Genomic DNA, 26,286 nt, shown 5'->3' on the forward strand with positions numbered 1-26,286 from the left:
CCATTTTTGACTCTAAGTTTGGCTTCAGGCAACCAGTTGACATAGTTTCACATGGAAATGCCAGTCCTGCTTTCCCACCAAAGTCCCTTCCCACCTTTCAGCACACTCTTTCCATGTGTCATTCTCCTTTCATGACTTTTAATTAAGCCTTTGAGACCATGTCCCTCCCTCTCCCCCAACTGCCCTCAAGTGATGAGGTCCCCATTAAAAACAGCTGTGGGGACTCATTAAGTTCACATGCTCTGGCTTCTCCTCTGCACTGAAGACCTGGCCCAACTCCCTCAGACTTATCAGACACGCTTTGCTTTGGACCCATTCCAGCCCCTCTGTCTCCCTCCATCAGTAGACTCCCTGAGCCCTGGCTGGAGTGCCCTGGGCTGCTGGGTGGAGTCAGTATGGCCAGATATCTTCCCATCTGGAAGAGTAGACATCCTTAGTTGGCCCAGGAGGTGCCTGAGCCATGTGACTTGGAGGGCCTGGCCGTGGGTCTGACTGAAGACTTTTGAGGAGCTCCATTCCATCCTGGGTGAATGTCAACTTTAGAGATCCAGAGGCAGTACTTCACACACTCATTCGTTCCCTCCAGACATGTTTACTAAGCCCTTTTATGTCACCCCTGGGGATTCAATGGGAAGTAGAGTCAGAAATGGCCTCTTTCCTACTGGAACTGACTGATTAGCAGGGAAGACAAGTGTACGTGATTATCCACTGTGATAAGTGCTGTGAATTAAACGAAAGGGGTGATCTGGGAAGGTTTCTCTGAGGAGATAACATGTAGGTCAACTGAAGAGGGAGGAGATGACATTGAAGACAGTGCCTGAAGCCAGAGAAGAGCTTCACGGGCAGAGAATACCACGTGCAAGGCACTGGGGTGGCCGAGGTTACTGCACTCTATGCAAGCGTGGTTGGCATTCGGATGGAAATGGAGAAGGAAAGTCCTGCCCACCTCTAATCTCAGCCTGACCTGTGGCACCGTTGTCTCACACTCTCATTTTCTTCTCCCACTCATCTTTCCAACAGCCTCCCTCTCCTAATGAGAGCACCAGAATATTTGCAAGGAGAGTGGAAGATGAGAACGTTCTCCCCTACTGGGGCAATTTGGAGGAGATGTTGGGGGCAGTGAGTGGATCTAAAACTTCGTATTCCAGCGCAGCTGCTACCCTTGCTTGTCCAGAGGAGTCAAGATAATAATCAATGACTGGACTTTGTAAGGCCTTGTAGGCATTTCCTCTGGAATCTGAAGGGTCTCCTCGAAGTAGGACAGACTCGGGAAGGGCTAAATCCAAGCCACCTGGTGCCTCCATGTCTAGAAAGACTCCAGTCAGGAGGGGGTTTGACAGTCAGTGCAATAGCTATTGAGGGCAAGGGCACAGGGGATCCTACCAAGCACTTCTTTCCAAAATAACCACTTTGCAACAAATTGTTTAAAAGACAGTATCTTGATAAAGATAGTTGGCCAGTGATGAATAGATACATCATGTGGTGTGAAGTAAGGGTCAGACTGCTCTACAGCTGAAATATTAGGGTTGAAATTGTGAGACGTGGAGAAAAGTAGTAAGGAGTGACCCCTTACAGTGCACACCTGGAATGCAGAGACCCAGGCCCTACCCTCAGATGGAAGAACCAGCCCTCCCCCTCTGTCTCTCTTCCTCTCTCTCCCCACAAATGAAAACAACAGGCAGTATGATACTGGGCTTCTGAGTTGTTTCAAATCATTGCTCAGCCTGCACCAACCAAAACAGGCAGAAGGCATCCCCCAAAAGAAAAAGGTTAAACAGAAAGCAACAAAGTTCAGCCAACCTGCCTGCACAACCTCTTGCTATGAACAACGGAACAGCTTCCCTTTCTGAGGAACTCTAAATTCATAGCATTAGGATACTAATTAGGATAAAGATGACGCATAGTAGGTGATCAATAAACGCTGTTTGCCGAGTGGATGCAAGCACAGGTTTTTGACGACTTACTGTGCCCCGTGCACCTTACACTGTGCTCAACACTTTGCACTCACCCTCTCATTTAATCTTCTCAACAACCTAACAAAGGGTTCTTGCTAGCTCCACCTTTTAGGTAAGAAACCTGAGACTCACAGTGGTAAAGACTTTGTTCAAGGTCAACTGATAGCAATTGCTCAGAGTCTCTGATTCTGAAGTGGATGTGTTAGCCTGGGGGCTAAAACCACCTTCTGGTTAACACAGCCTTGGTGCTGTGTTTCCTACTCCCAAGTACCCTTCCTCACTGCCTTTCCTTACCACCTGTGACTGCCCAATTCCCATGGCCTCTAACCTCAGGTATCTACCTGATCTGCCTTTGGGACAGGAATCAGACCTCTCTGAGCAATCTTGACTTACCCAATCATCATCAAGAAAGGTTGTTTTTTTTTTTTAAGGAAATCAAGTTCTCTCTGCCTCTCTTTCTCCCTGTCTGCATTTTTTTTCAAACAACCTCATCCCTACATGTTTTATCAAAGGTGGCTGTGGAATAGGCACTTACAATATCTGTCAAAATGTAGAGCTCTTTCCTCCAAGCCCTTCTGTCTGACTGTCCACCCTTAGGACAGGGTGATAAGTGGACACATTCTAAGATGCTTGGCTTAGTTTGTGGGGAAAGTAGCATAGTGACAGAAAACTGAGAAAATATCTCCTCTGTTTTCTTTTATTGGAGGAAAGGGAGTATGGAGAAGACAACTGAATATTAATTATTGTAAAGAGACATAGAGAAAACAGTTGATCAGACTGGAATCTGGCAATTCTGTCCTTACTGCCCCATAACCTGGTACTCTGCTCACCTAAGTCCATGGCCCGACTCACCTACACCACACTTCCCAGTAATCATTTAATCTAAGCACTTGCTGGTAAGGCTGCCTCTTCAGGAAATCATAGTCACATTAATGACACAGCATCCTTGATTTTGACCTTGGTTTTTTTTCAGTGATTTGTATCACAACCTTGGCCATTCTGTTTCTTGCTTAAAAGGGTGACCAAGTATTTTTATAATCAGTGCAAACATGAAATTCAAAGCTACCCATCAATAAGCATGGTCTTCTCTGCCACCAAGTTCCTGTCATGGAATCCTAACTTAAGGGGGAGCGGGGGGGTGGGGGGGAGAAATGAATGAAAAAAAAAAAAAATGTTAAATGGAAACATAGCCCAAGAAGTAAATGCCAATTTGTACTTGGTGTAGAAGAAACAAGTGTCATACCTCAGTCCTTACCCAGGAGCCCACCCACTATGTTGGAGCAAAATCTGAGGCACCTGTGAGGAAAGTGGAAGCTGAAGCATGTAATCCTCCAGGAGCCTTGGCTGGCCCTCTTGTTCCTCTTTCAATTATTTCTGGTAGGATGTAGACTAATGTGACCCACATGACTGGATCAGTAGTGCATGTGTAGACTATAGGCTAGCAGAGCTCTGGGAGATTGCTCTGGGAGAGTCTAACCTGCCAGTGTCTTCCCATGATTGGAGCTATCGCCAGCATCACTTTCATGGACTTCACGGAAGCATCCTTCTTTCTCAAGATTTTCAGTTGACTTTTATATCTATTGGCCTTGTACCTGCTTTGTACTATCCATTATTTACAACATGAGACGGAGAGGTAGTCACCCTGTAATAGCAAGAGTACTCATTGGCTAGGCATGTTTGAGTGGAAACTAATTTTATAATTAGGGGTGGAGGTGGGTATGATGACTTTGATTTTCTATGCAACTGGGAGGATTTAGTCAATACCCACACGTGGAGGCCAATTCTGTTCTTGTATATTTATTAATGAAATGGAGGTTAGCCTCCCTTTGCTTCAGTAAAGGATCATGACATTCAAATAAACAAAGATATGGATTTGTCTAACATGACCCAGGGGAGCCTGGCTTAAAACTCATAGGAGTACTAGTATAATCTACAGCATTGCTGTCCAAGAGAACTTTCTACAGTGATGGAAATCACCAGCCAAGGTAGTGCAAAGCACTTGAAATGTGACTAATGCACCCAAAGAACTAGATATTTAATTTTATTGAGTTTTAATTCACAAAAAAATTAAATTTAAATCTGCATATAGCTAATGGCTGCCATGTTGGATGGCACAGCTCTATGGGATTGCTTTCATAATGCTATCTTCAAAAAATGGAGAAGGTTTGTCAAGATTCCCACCCAGTAGGGCCCAAGTAGTGTCCATACAGCTAAAGAGCTTCTTCAAATAGCAAGAGTGGAACCTGGTTACCCAAGTCATTCATTCAACCTTCTTTGGACAACCGAGAAAAACCCGATTACTCACCAAAGCAGCCAACTCTTTTATAAAAGGTGCCAAATACAGTTGTTTGGGCCTCTTTAAAAAAAAAAAAAAAAAAGGGGGCGCCTGGGCGGCGCAGTCGGTTAAGCGTCCGACTTCAGCCAGGTCACGATCTCGCGGTCCGTGAGTTTGAGCCCCGCGTCAGGCTCTGGGCTGATGGCTCAGAGCCTGGAGCCTGTTTCCGATTCTCTTTCTCCTCTCTCTCTGCCCCTCCCCCGTTCATGCTCTGTCTCTCTCTGTCCCAAAAAAAAAAAAAAACGTTGAAAAAAAAATTTTTTTAAAAAAAGTGCCAGCATGGCTTTTAAGTTTCTGCTGATTCCCCACCACGACCTAGTAATAAAGGATGAAACTTTTGGACCAACTCATTGCTGGACTTTTGTGCCTGCCTGAAAACAACTCCACAGATAGGCAAATGTCCCAGAAAACACCAGCCCTGTGGTGGCCCGGAGCTAGGGGGAGTTTAGCTCAGGGTAAAGATATGTTACAAATTAAATGTTGCAGTCGGTATGTAAAGCTGCAATAAATAGAAACTGAGTTACATCAAGGATGGAATTAAACCTTAAGTTTAAACCCCACAGCACTGTAATTAAAACTTAGCCTGTAGCAAATCATTCACTTGAGATTAAAGTACTGTGGGGGAAGCAGAGGTTTGGGTTTACCTTGCTGTCTACAATTCATAAGTCTGAGCTACCAAAAGCTAACAGCCCTGCCCCCAAATCCAGCTCCCAATTAAAAACACAGTTTGAAAACCTTTAGGAGGCCTGAGGGGCCCCTTTAACAGAAGTCTGCCCCTTCCCCCCTGCCTAAGTCTATGAACAAATTAAAAAATATTACCTGGTCCCCTGATGGTCTTCTGAGCCGACACAGTGTTTTCATTAATACATCATTAGGGTAATGACATTGTGCTGGCGTTTTGCTTTCAAAACAGCCTGCATTTCAGCCACGACGCATGCAGGCTCGGGGCCTGTGAACACTTTGTTCCTGGGAAATAGTCTTCAGGTCATAGAAAGGGGTGGGGGTGGGGGGTGGGGGAAGGAAGATAAACTGTAATTAATTTTTTAACATGTATTCTTTTTATCCTAATCTGGGATGTTCAAGGCTTGCTTAGTGTTTTGTTTTTGTTTGTTAGTTTTGCAAAGTAAACACTGGGGTTAGCTTAACCATGGCCTCAACTCCTAGAGCCAACAGGCATTTCCAATTCCCCCCCCCCCCCCCCCGCAAACAACCTACAGTAGGTTTCTCCCAGGTTGGAAGTACGTCATTTTGTGTAAAAGCAGTCGGAAGATCCAAAGTTGAAACTGTGGTATTTTTTCTTTTCTAGACTGTGAACTGTTACCTCATAGACAATAATGGGTTTATTCTGGTGTCTGAAGACTACACCCAGGTGAGTGAGAAATTTCTACCAACCCAAAGTAAGGAGCTCAGGATGGGCGTAGGTGAGGGGAACAAAGGATGGTGTTAAAACTTTGAGACAATGATCTATATTTAAGAAGCAATAGCAGGAGATTATTAACCCTTATTTCTGTCCCTCTAAAAATATCACAGCCTACTTCTCAGCAGGCCCCAAAGAGTTTTTACCTCCCAGTTGGGGGTGGGGGTGGGGCAGAGCCCAGGGTCTGCTTTCTCACTCATAAAATGTTCAATTTGTAGAACACTTGGCCTCAAAAGTAGAGGTGCCTTAAAGAGTTTGGACAATTTGAAGGAGGTTTCCTCCTTTTGATATTTAAATACTTTTTCCATATATATATACACCACACACACACACACACACACACACACACACACACACACACATTCCAGCATAATTATTCCTTACGACTTTCTTTCTGGTTTTAGCTTTTTAAAATCAGTTATCTGGGTTCAGGGATTAACTTGGGCTGTCAACACTGAGGGAAAAGGATCCAGAAAGAGAGAAGAAATTTTCTTCATTTAACTGAGCTGTACAGTGTGAGGCAAGGGAAAAGATATGGGAAGACACTCAGCAATGGGGCCAAGAACAGAAATCTCCAGAAATCTCCACTGTGTTTGGAAATCAAAATAAGAGTTCAAAACAATAGCATTGTAATGGAGAAAACCGGTTTCTCTGTCTTTTTTAAAGTTTATTTATTCGTTTTGAGGGGGTGGTGGGTGGGGGGAAAGAATCCCAAGCAGGCTGTATGTGGTCAGAGCACAGAGCCAGACGCGGGGCTCGAACTCACGAACCATGAGATCATGCCCTGAGCCGAAATCAAGAGTCAGATGCTGAACCAGCTGAGCCGCCAGCGTGCCCCAGGTTTCTCCTTTAAAACTATGCACAGAAAAACTTGTTCTGCAATTAGAAATTAAATTAGCCTATTCAGAGATGGTAAAACACAGATGTGTTTAGCAGTGTGGCATGATAAAGGAACACTAGAGAAGGAGGTGCGTGGTCTCTGGGACGTGCTCTCTTCCTTCACTAGTTTGGGGGTGGGGGCGCCCCACATTACCTGCCTGAGCGTCCTGGTGGGCTCTGTAAAAGGATGATTGACAGCCATTTTATAATGAAGTCCCATTTAAATCATTTGAAATTTTTTAGCAGTCAACACTACGATAGGGCTATTAATGCCTAAATAAATTAGTTAATTGTCCTTAAGTTGCTAAGGAGTCTGACCTCAGTGCCTTGTTAATTTATCAGAACTGGCTCTGGGTCACATGTGGAATTGTGCTTGAATTTCCCTTCTTATCCACGAAAATGTTGTGGGAATCTTAAATGCACCTGTGATGAGAGAAGAGCTACAATGTTAGAAATTAAACTGCCCGCAGCCTGTCTCCTCGGATGCTCACCATCACTGGACATTGGACAGTTGGTAAAGATCAGATAGGAGTGAGCCCACGACGTAAAGCCAGTCTGAGAGAGTGCAAGAGCCCAGAGGCCTATGGTAATATGCCTGTTTGGCTGGGAGAAAAAAAAAAAAAAACCAAACTTTCAAGAGTCAGTGGAGCAGGAATCCAAATTAACCACCTTTGAGGAGGAACCCTGTCCTCCCACCAGGATGATGGAGGGCTGAGATAGGAGCCTGGGTTCTCGACTGGCCCACAGTGTGACCCACTCCTACCCAGTCCGGCCTGCACATGCGCTCTGCTCCCTGCTGGATCTCTCCCTGGGACAGCCCTGCAGCGTTGCCCAGGGAGCCAGCTGGCCTGCTCTGCCTTTGTTTGATGTTGTCTGGTTTCCTGCACCCCAATTAGGGTGGTTCTTCATCTAACAACCAGTTCCATTGACACTGGCATATTTACACACACAAAATACAAATGTCCTAGCTCCTCGCTGCAGCACACACTCATAGACTTTGCAAAAGATCCCAATTGTCCCTGGAACGAAAGAGGCAATGCTCCATATTTAGTCAGTGAAATGTCATTTCCTTCTTCTTCCTCTTCTCTTTCGTGACTTTCTGACAAAGTCTTTCTATGCCTTTCTGCCTGAAAACTCCCGGGAGCATGCTTGAGGTCACTCAGTTGTAATTTGAATCGGGATTTAGCTAATACAAAGCCTATGGAATTTATTAATTCAGGCTCTGACGGTAATGCCCTCCACTCACCCCACACAGAAGTTATAAATCCTTAGAGCACCCACCGTAGACATGGGGGTTCTCTACTGGTCTACACTGGCTCATTCCAGGGTGTTGGCAGAAGAAGGCTGTTGTCCCAAGCTCTTTTCAGCTGTACTGCCTACACCCTCTCCCACGAGACCGGGAGGACTATGGTTCCAAGAGCCTGGAGGGATGGGCAAGGACGTTAATTTTTCATCCCACCATTCAGAGTATGCAAATCTCAGCCAACACCAAGAGCTGGTCTGAGGCAAAAACATCAATCAGGTGGCGGGGAAGGGCTGCTACGCCCTAAATGCCCTGAGGACGTAGGGGTGAGCCATTAGAGGTCTGATTAAGCCTCTTCAAGGGGCTGGGCCCTGGGCTGCCTGATTTGTCCACATGGTAACTGCCCAGGGACACAATTGCGAGTGCTCTTCAGAAAGTGATTTTGAGGGGCGCCTGGGTGGCGCAGTCGGTTAAGCGTCCGACTTCAGCCAGGTCACGATCTCGCGGTCCGTGAGTTCGAGCCCCGCGTCGGGCTCTGTGCTGACTGCTCAGAGCCTGGAGACTGTTTCCGATTCTGTGTCTCCCTCTCTCTCTGCCCCTCCCCCGTTCATGCTCTGTCTCTCTCTGTCCCAAAAATAAATAAACGTTGAAAAAAAAAAAATAAAAAAAAAAGAAAGTGATTTTGAGAATAGATGCATTCTCAACAGCAGGAGATTTATAGGGCCGATGAAGAGGACGGCTACATTTCCCTAAACAGGTCATCCAGGAATTATAAACAATTCTTTTTATTACTGCTTGGGAAGCCCTCTCATAGCCTGTTTCTTTCTACGAAGTAGGGTTTTAATCACAAGAGACTGAGCGCAGATGAAGGTTTACTGCATCCGGGTGGGGGGGGGGGTGTGCGCGCATGTCTGTGCGCGTGCGCGCGCGCATGCGTGTGCATTTCAGTTCCAGTGCTCCGCATGCGGTTTGCGAAGCCGGCGCTCTTTGCAAGTGCCGCGTATGGTGGAACCTTCCCGTCAGCTTTCTAGTCTGCTGCGTAATCCCACCACTTCTACTGATTGTGAGGACATACTCCACTTTAATGTGACAGCGCCTTTTGCTCCAGAACACAGAGCTGCGCCCGTTTCTATTCTCTGGTGTTTGGGCACATTGTTTATCTATACTTCCTCCTGGGTCTTCTTTTCTTCCCCGCAGACTGGAGACTTTTTTGGCGAGGTCGAAGGGGCCGTGATGAACAAACTGTTAACAATGGGCTCCTTTAAAAGGTAAGGATTTTATGGTCCCCTGCGCCCCCTGGAAAAGTTTGCCTAAATAAAATAAAACGAACCAAGGTCAAATAAAGCAAGCCCAGACTTGACCCCTGCCTGGTTTGTACGGGTGTTCATACTTCAGAAGATCTTGCTGAAATTCGATGCCTCTTGCATGAGTGTTAAGAGTCACAGAAACTCAGCTCACAATGGGTTTCCTGTTCACCCAGAATAGGGTTTATTGGAGGCCAATACTGGAGTCAGAGCCTTCGCTGGGACGCAATGATAGCAGTCTCAAGCAAGTGGCTGCAAAGACATAGGAAATGTTTTCCGCTGGCTAAAAAGGAGGACTGTATTTTGTCTCACATTGGCAAACTGGGGAAGGCTGCTAGAAATCTGGAAATGGGGGATAAAAAGTGACAGACACCTGCCGATATAATTTTGGAAAATCAAGTGAAAGGTCTCAAAACCTGCCCCCAGATGGAGGGAAGTTAAAATCTGCTGCTAGAAGAAAACCCAGATGGTGCCCAGTTCTACTGGCACCTCGGTCGTGAGCGCTGTCACTGACCCTAAGTGAAGCTTGTGTATGACAGCTTCCGCTTGGCTCCACTCTCTCCTGGGCAGGATGGCCATGCTTTGGGGGACACCAAAGCCTATGGGAAAAGCCATCTCCCCAAGGAGATCAGGATGTCAGTAATGTCCCCCACCCCACCCCAAAGTCAACAGGAAATGACAGTCTTTGAAGCGGTGCTTTCGTGGGCATATTTGATGCCGTTAAATACATAATAGCAGGCACTACATGGATGGACCTCAGCTCGCCTGTGAGAACCACTGCTGCTGGTGGGAAAGGCAGGCCCCTAGTCATTACTCCGTGCAGCTGAATGGCCAGGAAGTGTTAGCTCAGGAAATCGGACTTTTGAGCCAGTCAACAAGACCAACTGAGCGCTGTGCTGAAAGCAGGGAATTCAAAAATGATGACCCAATTTTTGAGATTCCATAGCTTGTTTGTGCCAGAAGGAGGGGAAAAAAGAAATGATATAAAAAACTGGCATACCTCCAGCACTTCTGCGCTCTCTGACACACTCACTTGCCTGCCCCCAGCCTGCCTGCCGCAGGGTGTTCAATTCCCTTTCTTAAAATTCAAGTGCGGTGTTTTCCTCTTTTGCTACACGTGCTTGAAAACCCTGCTTGGAGCTGGGCTTGGGTTGCTGTGGAGTTTTCCAGCGCTTCTTAAAGCTTCCCAGGGCAGCGTCTGGATTGTCTGCCCTGCAGGGCACCACTGGTTGTTCCTGTCTTGACATGAATGTGTGTGCATTTGTGTCCTGTTAGTTTCCTTTCGACTCGGTGGTGGGGGAAGACAAAAGATGAGAATAATCACACACGTGTTTCTCATTCGAAAGCATATTTTTCAACTTCTTTAACAAAATCTTTTTTTTTTTTTTTTCCTTTTCCCTCTTGGATATTCCTTTCAAAAAGCTTGGTGGGAGAAAGAGAAAGGTTGTAGTAGGATTGTAAATTCCCAGTCTTCTCCTTCATGTGATTGAAGCATGGTTGGCATGAATCTAGAACTTTCTTTTGCTGTGAGAGTAGCTAACATATTTGAGAAAAGGGAAGGAGTAGGGACTTGACACAAGTGTAACAGTATCTGTTGTCCTCTGGGAGTTAGCTGACAATGATCATGGGCCTCTTTGAAGGGGCCCTCACAGGGGCCACCAGAGCAATGAGAGTTTATGTTTACGTTTTGGAGTCAGATGGATTGGATTCAAATCCAGACTCTGACGTTTACTAGCTGCGTGCCTTAGAACTGAGTCAAGTTACCTCTCCAAGCTTTGGTTTCCTTATGTGGAAAATGAAGGTGATAATAATAATTACTTCCATGGGATGCTGTCAGAGTTAATGGGGTAATAATAAGCAGAAGGCCCGTACCCAGTGCCTGGCATATATTAAGGGCTCAGTGATGGCTAGCTGCTGCTGTGATTTGTATCGCTGCGGATCTTTGCTCAATCTTGGCTTCGCTTTCTGCTTGGCACCAGGTGGTGCTCCTTCTGCATCCACACACCTCACAGCAGGCTTCCCACGCTGCCTGGCGAGGGGGCCTCCAGCGTTGGGGGTGCTGCGGTGCCCCTGCCTTTTACAGCAAGCAGTGTGTCCTCAGAGCATAAGGGTGACAGTCGTTTTGTTCAGGGAAGGCCTGTATTTCAGCAGCACTGAAAAGAGGTAGCCCAAAGTACCTGATGGTGCTCTGGAACAGAAGTTGTGGTCCCCGTGAAAGCGAGCCCCACCCCGGAACACAGGATGCCTGGAGGCTGAATTGCTTTGGGGACGTGATTGAACCCGGGGAAAAGCCCAGGACCCATTCCCTGAATCCACTGACTTCCCATCTTCTCTCTTCTCAGTGTCTTGGACAGTGCCAGGATGGCACAAGGTTTCTTGATTTGATCTGGTTGTATCCAGTCCTAAAACATGAGTTTCACAGACAAGAACCCTACAAACCACCTTCTCCAGAAAGAGCTCACAGGGGAGAACACCATCCCCCTCTGTCACCTTCCCTTTGTCTCTCTCCCCTGGTCCAGATTTGCCGCCTCTCTCTCTAAAGCAAGATGATGCTTGTTTACATGACAGTGGACTCTTGCCTTGATTGTGTAGTCACTTATCTGGTGACCGGATGGCCGTTCTACTTAGCAGCGTCATCAGAGGGAAAGAATATCCGCTTCTGTGTCTACAGCACCATGGGGATGGGAAGGAAGCCACAGATTTGTGCAAATTACCAACTCAAGGGAGCTTCAAGAAGGTTCCGTGGCAGTGTGTGCAGATAATCTAAGAGACAAAATGGTCATTCGTTGTCACTTTAGCTCAGTCTTTGACTTAACTCTGTCTACCCAGCTTACATGTGACATGGTATGATGGGCCAAATAACATACTAATCGCTTCAGCAATGTGAAAGTAATGGTCACAGTGGCTACCTTCCCGGAGCACCTACCCCACACCAGACCTGAGCTGCACCTGACAGATCTTACCTCTTGCAGCACTTTCCAGTACTCTGTGGGACAGGTATAAACAGGACCAGCTGCATAATTTGTAGAGTCCAGTGCAAACTGAAAATCCGGGGTCCCTTGTTCAAAACCTATTAAGAATTTCAAGACCGCCAACAGCAGAATATTCAACGAAGCCTGGGGCCCTTCCAAGTACAGGGTTTTGTGCAATGACACAGGCTGTATGCCCATGATGCTGGCCCTGGGTATAAATATACCCATTTTACAGATGGAAATAATGAGGCTTAGAAAGGTTAAGAAGCTGCCCTAAGTCTCTGTGTAACAGAGCTGGATTCAAACAGCCTGCAGTTTGAGCTCAGAGAGAATTTTCTAGTGTCTGCCCTTAACCTGGTTCTGTGTAGAGTAGCATTGAGTTGTGCATGGAGCTTCTTCCTCTTCTGTTTGAGAAGTGAAGGGGAGCTTGAGGAAGATGTTGGCTCAGCAGTGTCTTATCAGGGCAAGCAGGACTTTGAGGATGGGAGGCCAGCAGAGTGATAGCATCACCCAGATTTCTTTTAGCTGAAGTTGATAAATCTTTAAACCAAACCATGTTTTCAGGCTTCATGTATTTTCTCATGAGATCTACCATGTGCCTGGTCAGCTTTTTGCATTGAAATCCAGACAGAGAACTTCAAATACTTCTTCATTCTTATCACAGAGAGTAAGTAGACTCCCCGGAATGGTGACTCATGTAGGGTTTCCCAGCGTAGCTATTTTTCTCTTGCACTCACGTTCACAGCCAGTAAGAGCCTTGCATTCCTATTTCTCAAAATCCACACCCCATGGTTCTCTCTCTTGTCATTGGCAGTGATGTCACCCCTCTTTGGATTACTAAGAGAACACCTAGTTTCAAAGGATTTTTCTTAGAATTCATGTATCTCCCCCACTTCTTGTCCCCAGTGATTCAAATTCAGTGTCAAATATCCAGGAGAATTGAATATGTATATATGTTTTATATATAAAATGATATTTTATATACGTATAGATAGATAGGAGAGTATCCATGGTTCCTGATGGGGCCTCTTTGACACACTGCACTTGAGCTAAGAGGACTCTAGGTTGAGCACCAGAATCGCCGTGTGTGGCCTTGCACAGACTCCCCGTCTCCCAGCCTCAGTTTCTTCCTCACCCAAATATGGACCTTAGGGGATTTTGTGAGAATTAGCTAAAACAAAGTATGTGAAATTGCTCGGCAGATTGCAGAGTATTGCGGGCAGGATGTGAGATTAGCTCTTAGATAATAGCTCCAAATGTCTTTTTCTTTTTTCATTTTCTTCTTTTTTTTAATCATTAAAACTCCCCAGAGCTGGTTACTATGCAACAGTTAACCTCCACAGCACAGCCTTGGGGGTGGGCCTGTGGGCCTGGACTCAGCATCCCTGGAGAGCTTTTGCTTTTATTTATTTATTTTTAATGTTTGTTTGTTTATTTTGAGAGAGAGAGAGTGCATTGCGTGTGCGTGTGCCCATGTGCGTGCATGTGCAAATGAACAGGGGAGGGGCAGAGAGAGAGGAAGACAGAATCCAAAGCAGGCTCCACCCTGTCAGCGCAGAGCCCTGTGCAAGGCTCAGTCCCACAAACCCTGAGATCATGACCTGAGCTGAAATCAAGGGTCAGACATGTAACCAACTGAACCACCTGGGTGCCTGCCTGCCTTTCTTCCTTCCTTCCTTCCTTCCTTTCTTTCTTTCTTTCTTTCTTTCTTTCTTTCTTTCTTTCTTTCTTTCTAAAGAGAGAAAAAGCATTCAAGCAGGGAAGGGGGGCAGAAGGGGAGGGGGGGGAGAGAGAGAGAGAGAGAGAGAGAGAGAGAGAGAGAGAGAGAGAGAGAATATATCCCAAGCAGGCTCCAAGCTCAGTGCAGAGCCCCATGTGGGACTAGATTCCACAACCCTGGAATCGTGACCTAAGCTGAGATCAAGAGTCAGCTGCTCAACCCACCCAGGTACCCCTCACTGGAGAGCTATTAAAACACGCCTGTGCTCAGGCTGCACCCCCAAAGATTCATATGAAATTCATCTGGGGAATGGAGCCCAGGCACTTATGCTCTTTGAAAGCATCCACGTGCTTCTTATGCATGGCTAGGGTGAAGACATACTAAGTTAAGAGCACCAGGGTACCATTCCAGGTGCTCTCCACTTTGGAGTTGTCTGACATTGGTCAGCATTCACTCACTAACTTTCAGTTTTCTCAGTAGCAAGATAGAACTGAAAGAAGGATGTGTATACCTGCAGGTGGGGGTTAAATAGAGTAATGCGTACTTCTACCAAACTTTATCTTTGTGGTTTCTGCCAAAAGGTCTTCCTTTGTTCTTTGTGTATCGAATTCAGCTTGAGGAAGCAAAGACCAATCGGTCCTGCCTGGCCTTTGGTTTGCAGAGAAACGGACCGCTTGCTAATAATCTGTTTTTGCTTTGGGAGCTACTGATAGGTCCTCTCCGTCTTGGCTGTGTGTGTTTTGCTTTATACGGTTTTGTTTGTGTTATGTGCTTGGTGCAACATGCCTGAGCTCTCTCACCCCTCCACCACCACATTTTCCCTATGGGGCCTGGTGAATGTCTTCCTCACCTCGCCCCACACATTCATTAACATAGTTGGCTTGTGCAGAGTTCCCTGTGGTGGCTCCTTCTGCTCTCTAAATTGCCTTTCTAGAAAGGTGACACATCAGGTAGACTTCAGGACTTGGGATGTTTCTTCTCCTGTCTCTACATGATGGAACCATACATACAGGCTCCCTGGCCGGTGACTGCAGCTTTCCCTGTCCTTGGTAGTCACATTGCATTTCAGCCAATGTCCTGGCCTTTCAGTCTAGAGAGTGTGAAAGGAGAAGCCTGTTATGTTTGGATGGCTGCTCTCTCATGCCGACTGCCCCCCCCAATGTCTAATACTCAACACTCATGTAATGAATGTAATGGCTTCCCGGCTTCCTGTTGACCTGACCGTTTCCACAGAAGTATGCTTTGTCAGAGGTGGCATTGAAGGGAACAAGAAGACAGATTGGCTTGAACAAGTGTGTTTCTGAGCCAAACTTTCTAGAAGGCAGAGACATGAGAATTCCAGTGCATCACTCTTTAAAATCCTCAAGCTGCCTGCCTGAGCATCCCCAATGACAACAGGAAGAACGCTGCCCTCGTCCTCATCATAATAGCAGCAGGCCTCATTTACTGAATATTAAGTACAGGACGGGCATTATTCCAAGGTGTTTACGTGTATTACCTTAATTAATCCCCATAACAACTCCACGAAGTTACTACTGTCATTATTTCCCTTTGACCGTGAAGTCCTGCAAGTGGTGGCTGAGCATGTGAGTAACTTGTCCAAGTTCACCCACAGTAGTGAGTGGGGGACACGGAATGTGAACTGTTGTCTCTCAGATTCCAGATGGCAGACCACGTTTACTTAATCCCCACACGTCTTTTCCCCTAGTTGGAGCAGACTGAAGTATTTCTTATGGAAATATTTGTTCACATTTATGCTTATTCTGCTCTAAGAGGTAGTAAAAGAAAGTTTCTCAACCTTAGAGTCCAATATATCAGTTAGGAGTTAGTTCTACTAGAAATAATAGGAAATTCTAGAATAACAAGGGGCTAGAGAACATGGGAGCCTTTTTCTCTTTTTCATGAAGGAAGTCTGAAAATGCAAATTTGTTGTCATCACGGACCCATGGCCATATCTTTTTTCTCTACCTTCCTCCATTGGCATTTAAACTCAAGGTTACTTCATGGTCCAATACAGCTGCTTAGCTCCAGCCATCACATCTGCAATCTCTGCTGGCAGAAAGAGGATCCAGGGAGGTCCAAAAGGCCAAGTAAAATTTCTTGATTAAAATTTATTTTAATAAGGAGTGCCTGGGTGGCTCAGTCAGTTGCAACCAACTCTTGGTTTTGGCTCAGGTCATGACCTCACAGTTTGTGAGTTTGAGCCCCACATCAGGCTCTGTGCTGACACTGCAGAGTCTGCTTAGGATCCTCTCTCTCTCCTTCTCTTTCTGTCCCTCCTGCTCCCTCTCTCTCCCTCAAAATAAGTGAATAAACTTTAAGAAAAACTTACTTTAAGAAGTAAATCTTATTTATTAAAGTAAAATAAAGTTTATTTATTAAAGTATTTTATCCCAGGGGCACCTGGGTGGCTCTGTCGGTTCAGCATCCGACTTCGGCCGAGGTCATGATCTCACGGTCCATGAGTTCGAGCCCCGTGTCGGGCTCTTTGCTGACAGCTGAGCCTGGAGCCCATTTCGGATTCTGTGTCTCCCTCTCTCTCTGCCCCTCTCCTGGTCATACTCTGTCTCTCTCAAAAATAAATAAACATTTAAAAAGTTTCAAAAAAATAAAGTATTTGTCCCATACAATACTCCCACTCCACGCAGCCTCACCTAGCTACAAAGGAACCTAGGAAATGTACATAGCAAAAACTTGGGGTTCTGCTTGGCAAAACAGGAGAATGGACATTGGGAGACTCTAATAGTCTCGGCCACATCCAGCGTGCCTGGTTCCTTCAGCCCACATAACATCCTCTAAATACTGAATCTGGTTTCCGGTGATATCCACTTGGAAAATCTTCCCAAGATGAGGCTTTGTTTACAACTCCCCAGTTTCTCCCCACACCTCACGTGCCCAGTGCAGTCCTGAACACAAATGGTCGTAGCCACCAACTGATTCCTCTGTCCATGATGCCTGACCCCAAGCGATACAAGCAGCAACACTCAATAACACCCGTGGGGTATGACCAATGGCAATAATGGCACCAGGAACACCGACTCCCCGAGGTCCTGACATGCTGCGTGCAGCACAGGAATTGTTGTGGTGCAGTGCTGTGAAATGTGGACGTGAATTCATGAACTTGGCAGAGGTCAAGGAAGCCCCCCCAGCATCCAGGTTTCTTGCCGCAAATGGGTTTTGCTTCAACTCAGTCCCCAAGCAGAATTCAGCTGTTTCCTTCTATTTCTTAAACAAAGAGGCCAAAGAAATTTAATCTTTTCTATGTGGCATTCATCGAGATTCCGTTTTCTCCTTCAGTTGAGCTAATTCTCATGGAAGGAGCAGGTAAATGGACAAACCAGTTGCCAGTTATGTGCTCTTACCACCATGCCTACCCATTATCCTTTGCCTCAGGACCGAAGCGGTTCCTCCATTTAGTAGAGCTGTGATAACTTTGGAGCAGTGATTGCACCTTCTGAGCCTGTTCCCTCTCCTGTAAAATATAACCCTGCCCCTGACACAAGAGGTAATGCTTCCATGCTGCAGAAAGTAATTGATTATTTCTTATTGTTACTGCTTTTATTACCTAGGTGAGATGCTGGCACGACCACTCTCTGAAACTTTGCTTCGTTTTATGTTATCAGCACCTGTTGATGAAAAGCCTTTGGTGCTGACAGATCGCCTGCTTAATCTATCGGATGAAGGAGGCTCGCTTCTCAGGGTTCTGCCCTGGACTCTGGTGGCCCCAGCGTCCTGTGGGCTGGGCTCCTGGCCGGTGTGGCCACATGGCGCTTATTCTCTGCTAATGACGGGTGCTCATTAACTCGATGTGTCAGTGATTTCCAGCCAGGGGCTCAAAAGCGGTAGGGCCAGGGTCATGTAGGTTCTGCGCCTCTGCTGTGTTCCGTGTGCTGGGCTGACTTTGGGGAGCAGTGCAGTCTCTGTAGGAAGTTGCTGTGGGAAGACACGGCCACCAGCGTGAAAAGGAGGGGAGGGACAGCACGTTTTGAACCTTCTGTTAACACTCAGATAGACAGATTGAGCTTTCCACTCTCTTGGTTTTCTGAGATGTAAGAACGAGTAAGGCTTCCCATGGCGACAGTGGCCTTGTTCCGTGCCCTGTGTCTCTGCTCCGTGCCCTGTCACTTGCAAGTTGGAAGCTGCCCGAGACCACCCTTTATGGTTCAACAAAGAATAGTATTTTTACATGTTGCCCTAGCGAGTCACTCACTTTGCTTCTTACACTTTTAGATTCAAAATTGCGTAAATACAGTGAGCGTCTATGTCGAATGCCTCCCTGTCCTGTTTTTAGGGCTGTATTTGCAAACATTCAACTGTTTCAGGATTGGTGTTTAGGCAGATAGTGTAGCCAGAGCTAATGCTATGAGCCATCACAGGTAAAGAACCCGGCCTCATGGGCACACAGTAGGTGTTTAATAAATGCTGGTCCCTACAGTTACTAACAAGTCTAAATTAACTGTGCTCATGCCTTTGAAATGGAAACTTTTTTTTTTTTTTTTAACGTTTACTCAGTTTTTGAGAGACAGAGACAGAGTGTAAGCAGGGCAGGGGCAGAGAGAGAGGGAGACACAGAATCCGAAGCAGGCTCCAGGCTCTGAGCTGTCAGCACAGAGCCCGGTGCAGGGCTTGAACCCATGAACGGTGAGATCATGGCCTGAGCTGAAGTCGGATGCTTAACTGACTGAGCCACCTAGGCACCCCTGAAATGGAAACTTCTAATTCTTAGAAGAAATATTTTTCTTGGTTGTGATCTTTGTCTCCTTGGAAAGGAGCAGAATCAGCAAAATAGCTTTCAACAAGTCCCCATGTCACGGGCCTGTCATCCACGGCCCTACAGTGCACAGGGGCACACAGGCTGTCTAGGTTTTCTTTGTATCAGTTTGAGTTTCTTCTTCAGAGACTGCTTTTGCCTTCCGTCAGAGTCTCAGAGAGACCCGTCAGGGGCACCGAGATGCTAATGATAAGCTCCCAGGGCAGCCTGCGTGGGGGTGTCGTGGGGACCAAAGCATGCCATCTGTAATAATATACTGCGAGTGCAGCACTGCAGCACGGTCTCGGCTGGGCACGATGCTCGGGGCTTATTTTAGAGCCGAATGAAAGCAGGCAATTATCATGTTCTTTAGCTCTAATCAGCCAAACAGGATACAGGTAGCCACAAAATGGAGTTATTTAAAACTAACAAAATCACTTCAAAAAGGGTAATAATCTGGAAGTCTCTCTTTCTGCAACATCTAGTTAAAGCTGTCTAAGCGTGGAGAAGACAGGGAAGGCTTGTTTTGTAACCTCCTCAATGGCACTCGGATCAGGAAAGCTTCCTTGTGAAATGAAAGGCAGGATCTCTGGCCTGGAGGCCACCCCACGGCAATTGAGTTTGGCCTCACCGAGTAAACCAGAGCCTTTGAAAATGATCCCAGGAGAATCCCGAGCTTCCTGTGAGGGTGGTTACCAAGGGGGCTCTCGCTAACGCAGCCAGCTGGTCTGTCCTGGCCCGATGACCCCAGACAGCCCCTCAGCTTGACTTGAAAGTTGATTCTGGACTTTGGTCCTGAGACCTTATCTTGGGCAGCATTTTCTGTGACATTCCAGTGAGACTGGGAGAGGGCACCAGGCTGAATTCTAGTCACTGCTACTGAGCAGAAGGCAGAATGAAGGGGACTCAGCCTGACCCCCCTCTGGCTCTGCCATTTGTTAGGTGTGTGAACTTGGGCACATTACTTAGGCTAGCAGAGGCTTGGTTTGGCCCTCTGTGAAATGGGGATGATTAGAATCTATCTGGTAGGAACGTGCTTCCAAGAGTACCTTGCTCATGGTTGCTAAGTAGAGTTCCGTAGACATCAGCTGTTGTTATGATGGTCCTCAGCTGTAAGGCCCACAGACAGAAGTTCCCACATCATCCCTCGATAACCCCAGTATGGCACCAGAAGGTGTCTTATACTGCAGTATGAAGTGTGAGTTTTATGCTGCCTCGTGTGTGCCAATGAGCTAAGAAAATCCGGAGGCCTGCCCATCCTCTAACCCGCTGGGTAAAGCCTGAGTCAATTCCCATTGCATTAAACACCACCCCCATTAATTAATCATGGCAATGAAAACCAGACTAATAAATTATAACAGCAGCTGCAGCCCTGCCTTCTGTTGAATGCTTCTTCTGTACCAGACACTGGGCTGATCGCACTGTGTCTATCATCTCATTTAATTCCACAACCAACCCATAGGGTAGCCATTTTTCTCACCATTTTACAGATGAGACTGAGGCACTGAGAGAGCGAAACAAGATGAAACAACATTGTAATAAGTGGCCGAGTTAGGATTTGAACTCAGATGTTGACTTCAAAGCTGATGTTTTAACCATTATGCCACACTGCCAGTCGCTTGAGCCCTTGGGAATAACATAGCTTTAAGATCCCAAACTCCAGGGGCTCCTGGGTAGCTCAGTTGGTTAAGTGTCCAGCTTCATCAGCTCAGGACATGATCTCATGGTTCATGAGTTCAAGCCCCGCATCAGGCTCTGTGCTGACAGCTTGGAGCCTGGAGCCTGCTTCAGATTCTGGGTCTCCCTCTCTGTCTGCACCGACCCCACTGACGCTCTGTCTCTCTCTCAAAAATAAATAAACATTAAAAAAATGTTTTAAAAGGTCCCAAACTCCAACAAAGAACAAAATAAGGCCTTTTGTCGTAAGGATCATAACAAATCTAGCATACTACATAGTATATTTCAGTATATTTCCACACGTCTGATTATTTAAATCTCAGAACATCTTTGTGAGTCATTTTATAAGTGAGAAAATGAGGCCTCAGAAGAAGGTTAGCATCTTGCTCAGATTACACCCTGGATAATGGCACCTGGAAACTAACCTTGCAAACCAAGGCCATGCTGTGTGTCTGTCTACAAGACTCCACACACAGGCACGTTCCACTCAACCCATGCTGCCTCTCACCATGCTCTGGCCCGAGTTCTAGCTGTAGAGACGGAGTTGAGCGGTATGAAAAGGATGAAGCCAATGATAATTCTTGCCAAGTCCTAGAAAGCCCTTTCAGGGACACCTGCAGAAATCCTGCAGATGAGGTGTGGACTGTGGCATAGTGGGGCAGTCAGGGACTGAATGCAATCGTCCATTGTGGTCTGCAGTTGATTCTGTGGCTGGGGCAGCATCAGGGTTGTTTGGGGACTTCCCTGAGCCAGGTGCTTGGCTGGTTCATGGGCTTCATTCCTGTCTCAATAAACACAGTTTCTTCTGGCATCTGCTGTAAAGAAAACAGCCAGAGGACAGTGAGCAAGACTGCAAGAGATGGTTTGATGAGGGAGAGGCTTTGGGGAGATTGCTGGGAGATTGTGTTGACCACTGGTGCCCTCTTGGACTCTGCTACCCAAGACACCTATGTGATGCTGGTCAGGAGCTAGTTTCCATATTGATTTGATCGCACATGGCCGGTCTTCTACTTGGTGTCCGTAGATGGTTCTTTGTTAATCTGTCTGTGTGATGCTTCCAGCTTATTGTCTAGAGGAGGAAGCTTTTTCCTCTTAGTTTGAACTTGACCTCTTCTATCTAGTTGTGATGGCATCTCTTCAAGATTCATGCAATCAGACAATCATTCATGCATTCGCCCTTTTGAAAGTGAATGCCTTCTCCATGCTGGGTGCTGGGCTGGTGCCCTGCGCCAGCAACAGTCCTGCTGCATGAAACTTCTATTCTAGGGCCCGTCCCCGGCCTAGCATTAAGTACGCTCCATGGTTAGCATTGTATTATTCTAGAAAGGAATTCCTGCAGGGAGCATCCCTTGCAGCCATTTAGAAGTTCCTGTATTGCAGTGTTAACATGTCACCTGGCAGCTGTTATGTAATTCAGGCTGGACCTTAAGTGTCTCTTTTTTGGGATACCAGAGTAGTGGGGAGGGGAGCTGGTAGGAGGAGAGAAGGCATGTCGCCTGTGGGATAAGGTGTTTGCTCCATCTAGAACCTTTAACTTGCTACCAGAAAGTGCCATTCTCCTTTCTTTGTAAAGTTATTGATGAGGAATTAAAATGTCTGGAACAATTATAGAGTGAAATATCCTGGCAGTTGAGTTAAGGTCATAACTGGGAATGAGAGCTGTCCTTTCATCACCAATTGAACAAAAAAAAATCCATTTTCTTGTTTCATAAATGGCACTGTTTCCAAAGCAAAAATACAGTCACTGGTATAGTGGTGGCAGTGGAGAGTGGTGGGGATTGCAACCAAGGAGCCAACTAGTTTCCAACTAGCTGTCAAAGTGCTGTGCTTATCTTGGTCCAGGGGTATTTCCTAGTGCTTAAGAGAGTCAGAGGATCCTGCCAATTCTGAACTCAAAGTGGTCCTTCCCAGCCTTCCTCAATCCTGGACACATGGCCCAAGTGGGTTCCCTCCAGGGCCCAGAATCCAGTTCAGAACAGCATCGTCCCTCTGGGGTATCCTAGTCCAAGCAGATCAGGCTTGTTTAAACCAAAATGACTGTTTCATCTCATCCCTGTCTCCTCCCCTCAACCCCAGTACCTTTACTCCCTTCCTCTTCAAGTTCCAAGTGTGATGTGCCTGTGTCTCCAGTCCTAGACTTTGCATGTTCCTGATTTGTCATCTGTTTCAGGCCTGTATTTATTTGTGTTTGTCACTGCTGCACTTGATGGTGGTGTGGTGAGTTCACCGCGCTGGTTCACACACAGCTTCCCATTTAGTGACCCTCCTTTCTGTTCTCTCCTACAGAATTACCCTGTATGACTATCAAGCCATGTGCAGGGCCAACAAGGACAGCAGTGACAGTGCCAGCGGGCTACTGGATGTAAGTACAGTGTGGTCCCACAAAACAGTGGCACGTTTGTATCTGTCTCTGTGTGCGAGCAGGTCTTTATCTTTGGGGTAATCAAGTTCATCTTTTTGCAAAACCATGAATGTTTTAAAGTGCTTCCTGATTTTACTGGTGAAGAAGAACCACTTCCATTCAAGCCCAAACCCATTGATTATATGAATGACAAGCAGGTCTGCAGTCACTGATGAATGAATGCAGCAACCCCCTTTTGATGGCTAGAAAAGAGGAGAAGATTTGTGGATTCTCTCCCATATGAAAGAGAATTTAGTTTGGTTTAGCAGAAATCTTCCCTTTGGTCTGGAAGAGACCTAGGAGGAGCCTGTGGATAAATTCACATTCCGATCATAGATCCTCTACCCTAATCAGGACGCTGGTGTGCTTCCTTGTCACTTTTGCTGGAGCTGGTTCCATCAGTGGTGTCACAGTTGAGAACCAATCAATATAGCTGTTGTATCCCTAGAAGCAGGCTTTCACACTGCCAGAAATTAACCGTTATAATTTGCTCCCAGTTAAAAAATATAATTTACGATGTACAAGCAATGTAAGTTTGGCCACCCATCACCTGAAAACACAGGGAAAAAAAAAAAAAAAAACAGTTACAGGATACTTCAATATAACCCGACCTATGTGTATAAATAGAAGCTTCACATGTTATCATTTTGTAAATTCCAAAAATTAACCTAAAATCTGGTTTGAAACACAAAATTTATGAGCCATTTTGGTTTTTAGGATATAAACACACACCTTCTCATTTGCAGCTGTAAGATCTTGCAAGGGGATTATTTAAAAGCCCAGTATTTAACACAGTTCTCCTACACTGAGGGAGTAAGAAATGATTTGGAGCTGGAAAATTTCTGAGAGGCAACTAGGAACTGAAAGTTGAATGCTTTGAAAAAAATACCACTTTTTAGTGAGAATCAACATGTCTTTCCAGATCCGACTTCGCTAGCTTTAGCAGGACTATTTCTAGACCTAAAATGTTCCCAAGATATGTTTTCATCATTAGGCTTAAAAGCTCAATGGCTTTACCCTTCTGAATGATAATGTGCCATTTAAATTTTTAATCCTGTATTTACATAATCCCTTTGTGTGCCCATACATAGAGCCAGCGTCTGGCACAGAATGCTTGAGTGCTCTTCCCCCTGGCCCCTGGGGGAGCTGCCCCCCCCCCGCCCCTCCCCACCTCCAGAGCCTCCCTAATCCCTCTATTCAGTCCCTCCTCCCAGGGACCCAAGGACTGCAGAAATGTCACTACCCATCCCAGCAGGTACAAAGGCACAGAACTATCCCAGGGCCTGACCACCAGGGTCTTTTTGAAAAAAGATGGTTGTTTTTCAAGCAGTAAGAAATGTAACAAAGCCATAGGACAGCAAGTTGCATTTAGTTTTAGGAAATAGTTAATAGTTTACATCCTTATCTGACCCTAATCCTGAGAGCCCTGTGATTCACCGAATGATGTTGACATGCTCAATTAAGTCAGAGCAAGAGATCCAGTCTGAAATCCCTGTGGGCTGAGAATAACCCAGTAGACTGTCATTACTGTTGTTTTGTTCATTTACTTACTGGCTTGAAATAGGGAAGTTTCAAAAAAATGGTTAGAGGTATGCAAGTCGGTTTTTGTTTCACTTAAAGCTGGATAATTCCCCCATTCCTAGTTGTAGTCTTTACCGTCCAAATGCTCAGAGGGTAGGATTAAACAGCCATAACTTCAGAAAGCAGGATTTGTCATTTCAATTCTCTGACACCTGAACGCAACCACGAAAGTTTCCGAGATTTCTCTGGACCTGCCCTCTGGGGCAAGGGCTTTGCCAGTGTCATTGCCTCTCAAAGTGCACCCACTAATCAAGTATCTGGCACACGTAGATTCAGAGAACCAACTGAGACGGGGGCCTGGTATTTTCCAGAATTCAGGAAATTGAATTATCCACATAGAAAATATCACAGAGTAAACAATACAACTGCTTGTTTAAATTAAAATATTCTCAAATATTGGGCTGTCGTTGCCGTCCTTTAGGGAGTTGCAGGGGATTTTCGGCAAGGATAAAATCACATGTTTATATGGTTGTCATTTTTTTTCAAGTCCAAATATGTATGTGTGAGAAAAGGCAGCTTAAACCCTACATAACTCATGGGCAACATTAAAATGAAGTGTATGCAACTTTTGCTGGTTTCAGTGAATGACATCCAGTGATGGAGAACAGGGAATCACCTTTCTGAGAGGCAGATCTGTGAATTACCATTTGAAATTAGTTATATGACTTGAGCCCCTCAGCATCAGGCTGCAAAATATTAGCCCCTGGAGGGTAAAGGTTTAAACATCATTTGCTGAACTTCCTTTTTCCTCCCAGAGATAACCCCTATATTAGATCATGTTTATTTTACTTGTAAATCACATCTCACTACAGGGGAGTTCAAAGTTTTAAAATGTTAGTTTTAGGATACAGTATCCAACCATTTTCTTCTTTTAGCTAGAGCTTCACTGTTTTTTAACATGATATCAATCTCTCTAGAAGAATAACATTGTCTTTATGTAAAGCCTTAAGTTAAACTACACATTTCATATGTGATGCATTGTTTTCAATGTACTGAATTCTTCTCTTCAGCCTTATCATGCCTTCCTTGCTGCAGTAAAATGGATAATGACAGAACTTGTCTTGTAAGTATAATTTGCTGCATTTTTAAAAGTAATACTGCTTGTCTTTTGTATTATAAAGCGAAGTGGAAGGCTGTTCCGTGTTTTCAACTAGCATTGGATTCAGAATACTCTGAGATAACCTCATTGAATATCTCCAAGTATTGAAAGCTGAGACCAAAAAATTATCTTTAAGTTATTCATGGTCACTGCTTATGCCCTTATGTCATTGTTTAGCAGACTAACAGCTTGTAATATACAAACCAAATTTATTTATTGTGGTTAGTGTTAAATTTAACATAGATGTCTGGCTGTTTTTAATGCAGCCTGGGTGGGCTGTGGTCAGAAGAACAAATTGCTGGGGCTGTCCACTGTGCTCCTTTGGATGTGCTGGCATGTGCAGAAGAGGGGGGGCTTGTCCCGGACAGGGGTTTTGTGCAGTCATGATCCAGGGGGTGGGGGCTTTGCTCAGGTGTGAATTAATTGTTTACCCTGCCAAACTGTGTTCCTATTGGGAGGATGCTGGATGCATCTGTGACTTACTTAGGTCAGATTGAAATGGCTCAAAGATGAAAGCCTTGACTCCCAGAAGAGGTATTGGACACACGACAGAAGCACTGTGTTCCAGAAAAGGGAAGAATTCCATGGATGAGCATGGAAACCAGATTGTTCAAGCTGTATCCGACCCTCAGATTCTTATTTTCCCCATTAAGGCTCCACTTTCTGAGGATTGGAGGCAGATTTCTTACCATTTGATGAACAGCCATTGTCTTTATCGCTTTATTGTAGCCCATATTAAACAACATTACAAGTTCAAATTCACTTCTGTTATGTATCTAAGAGGCAGAGAACAACAGTAACAGAGAATAGTGAGATTTTGATGGGCTGTGAGTTGCTGTAGGTAGTAGCCATGAGCCTGAAAAAGAAATGATGGAATTTTGATCTATCTCTATTCACTTGGAGGATGGTTTATATTACTTTTGCATTTCTTTGTACTAGCAGTTGAGAGATTT

At 45.6% G+C, this 26,286-nt stretch overlaps 1 protein-coding gene across 1 annotated transcript in view; it reads left to right on the top strand.

The window, feature by feature from the left end:
* The window catches only part of CACNA2D3 (calcium voltage-gated channel auxiliary subunit alpha2delta 3), an 863,383-nt gene that overhangs the window by 776,132 nt on the left and 60,965 nt on the right, over window positions 1-26,286 (top strand). The window contains exons 30-33 of the mRNA XM_030307036.1: window positions 5,597-5,659; window positions 9,027-9,097; window positions 22,539-22,614; window positions 25,245-25,297. Of these exons, the coding sequence (XP_030162896.1) occupies window positions 5,597-5,659; window positions 9,027-9,097; window positions 22,539-22,614; window positions 25,245-25,297 (263 nt within the window). The remainder of the gene's footprint in view (window positions 1-5,596; window positions 5,660-9,026; window positions 9,098-22,538; window positions 22,615-25,244; window positions 25,298-26,286) is intronic.

This window comes from Lynx canadensis, chromosome A2 (assembly GCF_007474595.2).
Source record: "Lynx canadensis isolate LIC74 chromosome A2, mLynCan4.pri.v2, whole genome shotgun sequence".
NCBI lineage: Eukaryota > Metazoa > Chordata > Mammalia > Carnivora > Felidae > Lynx > Lynx canadensis.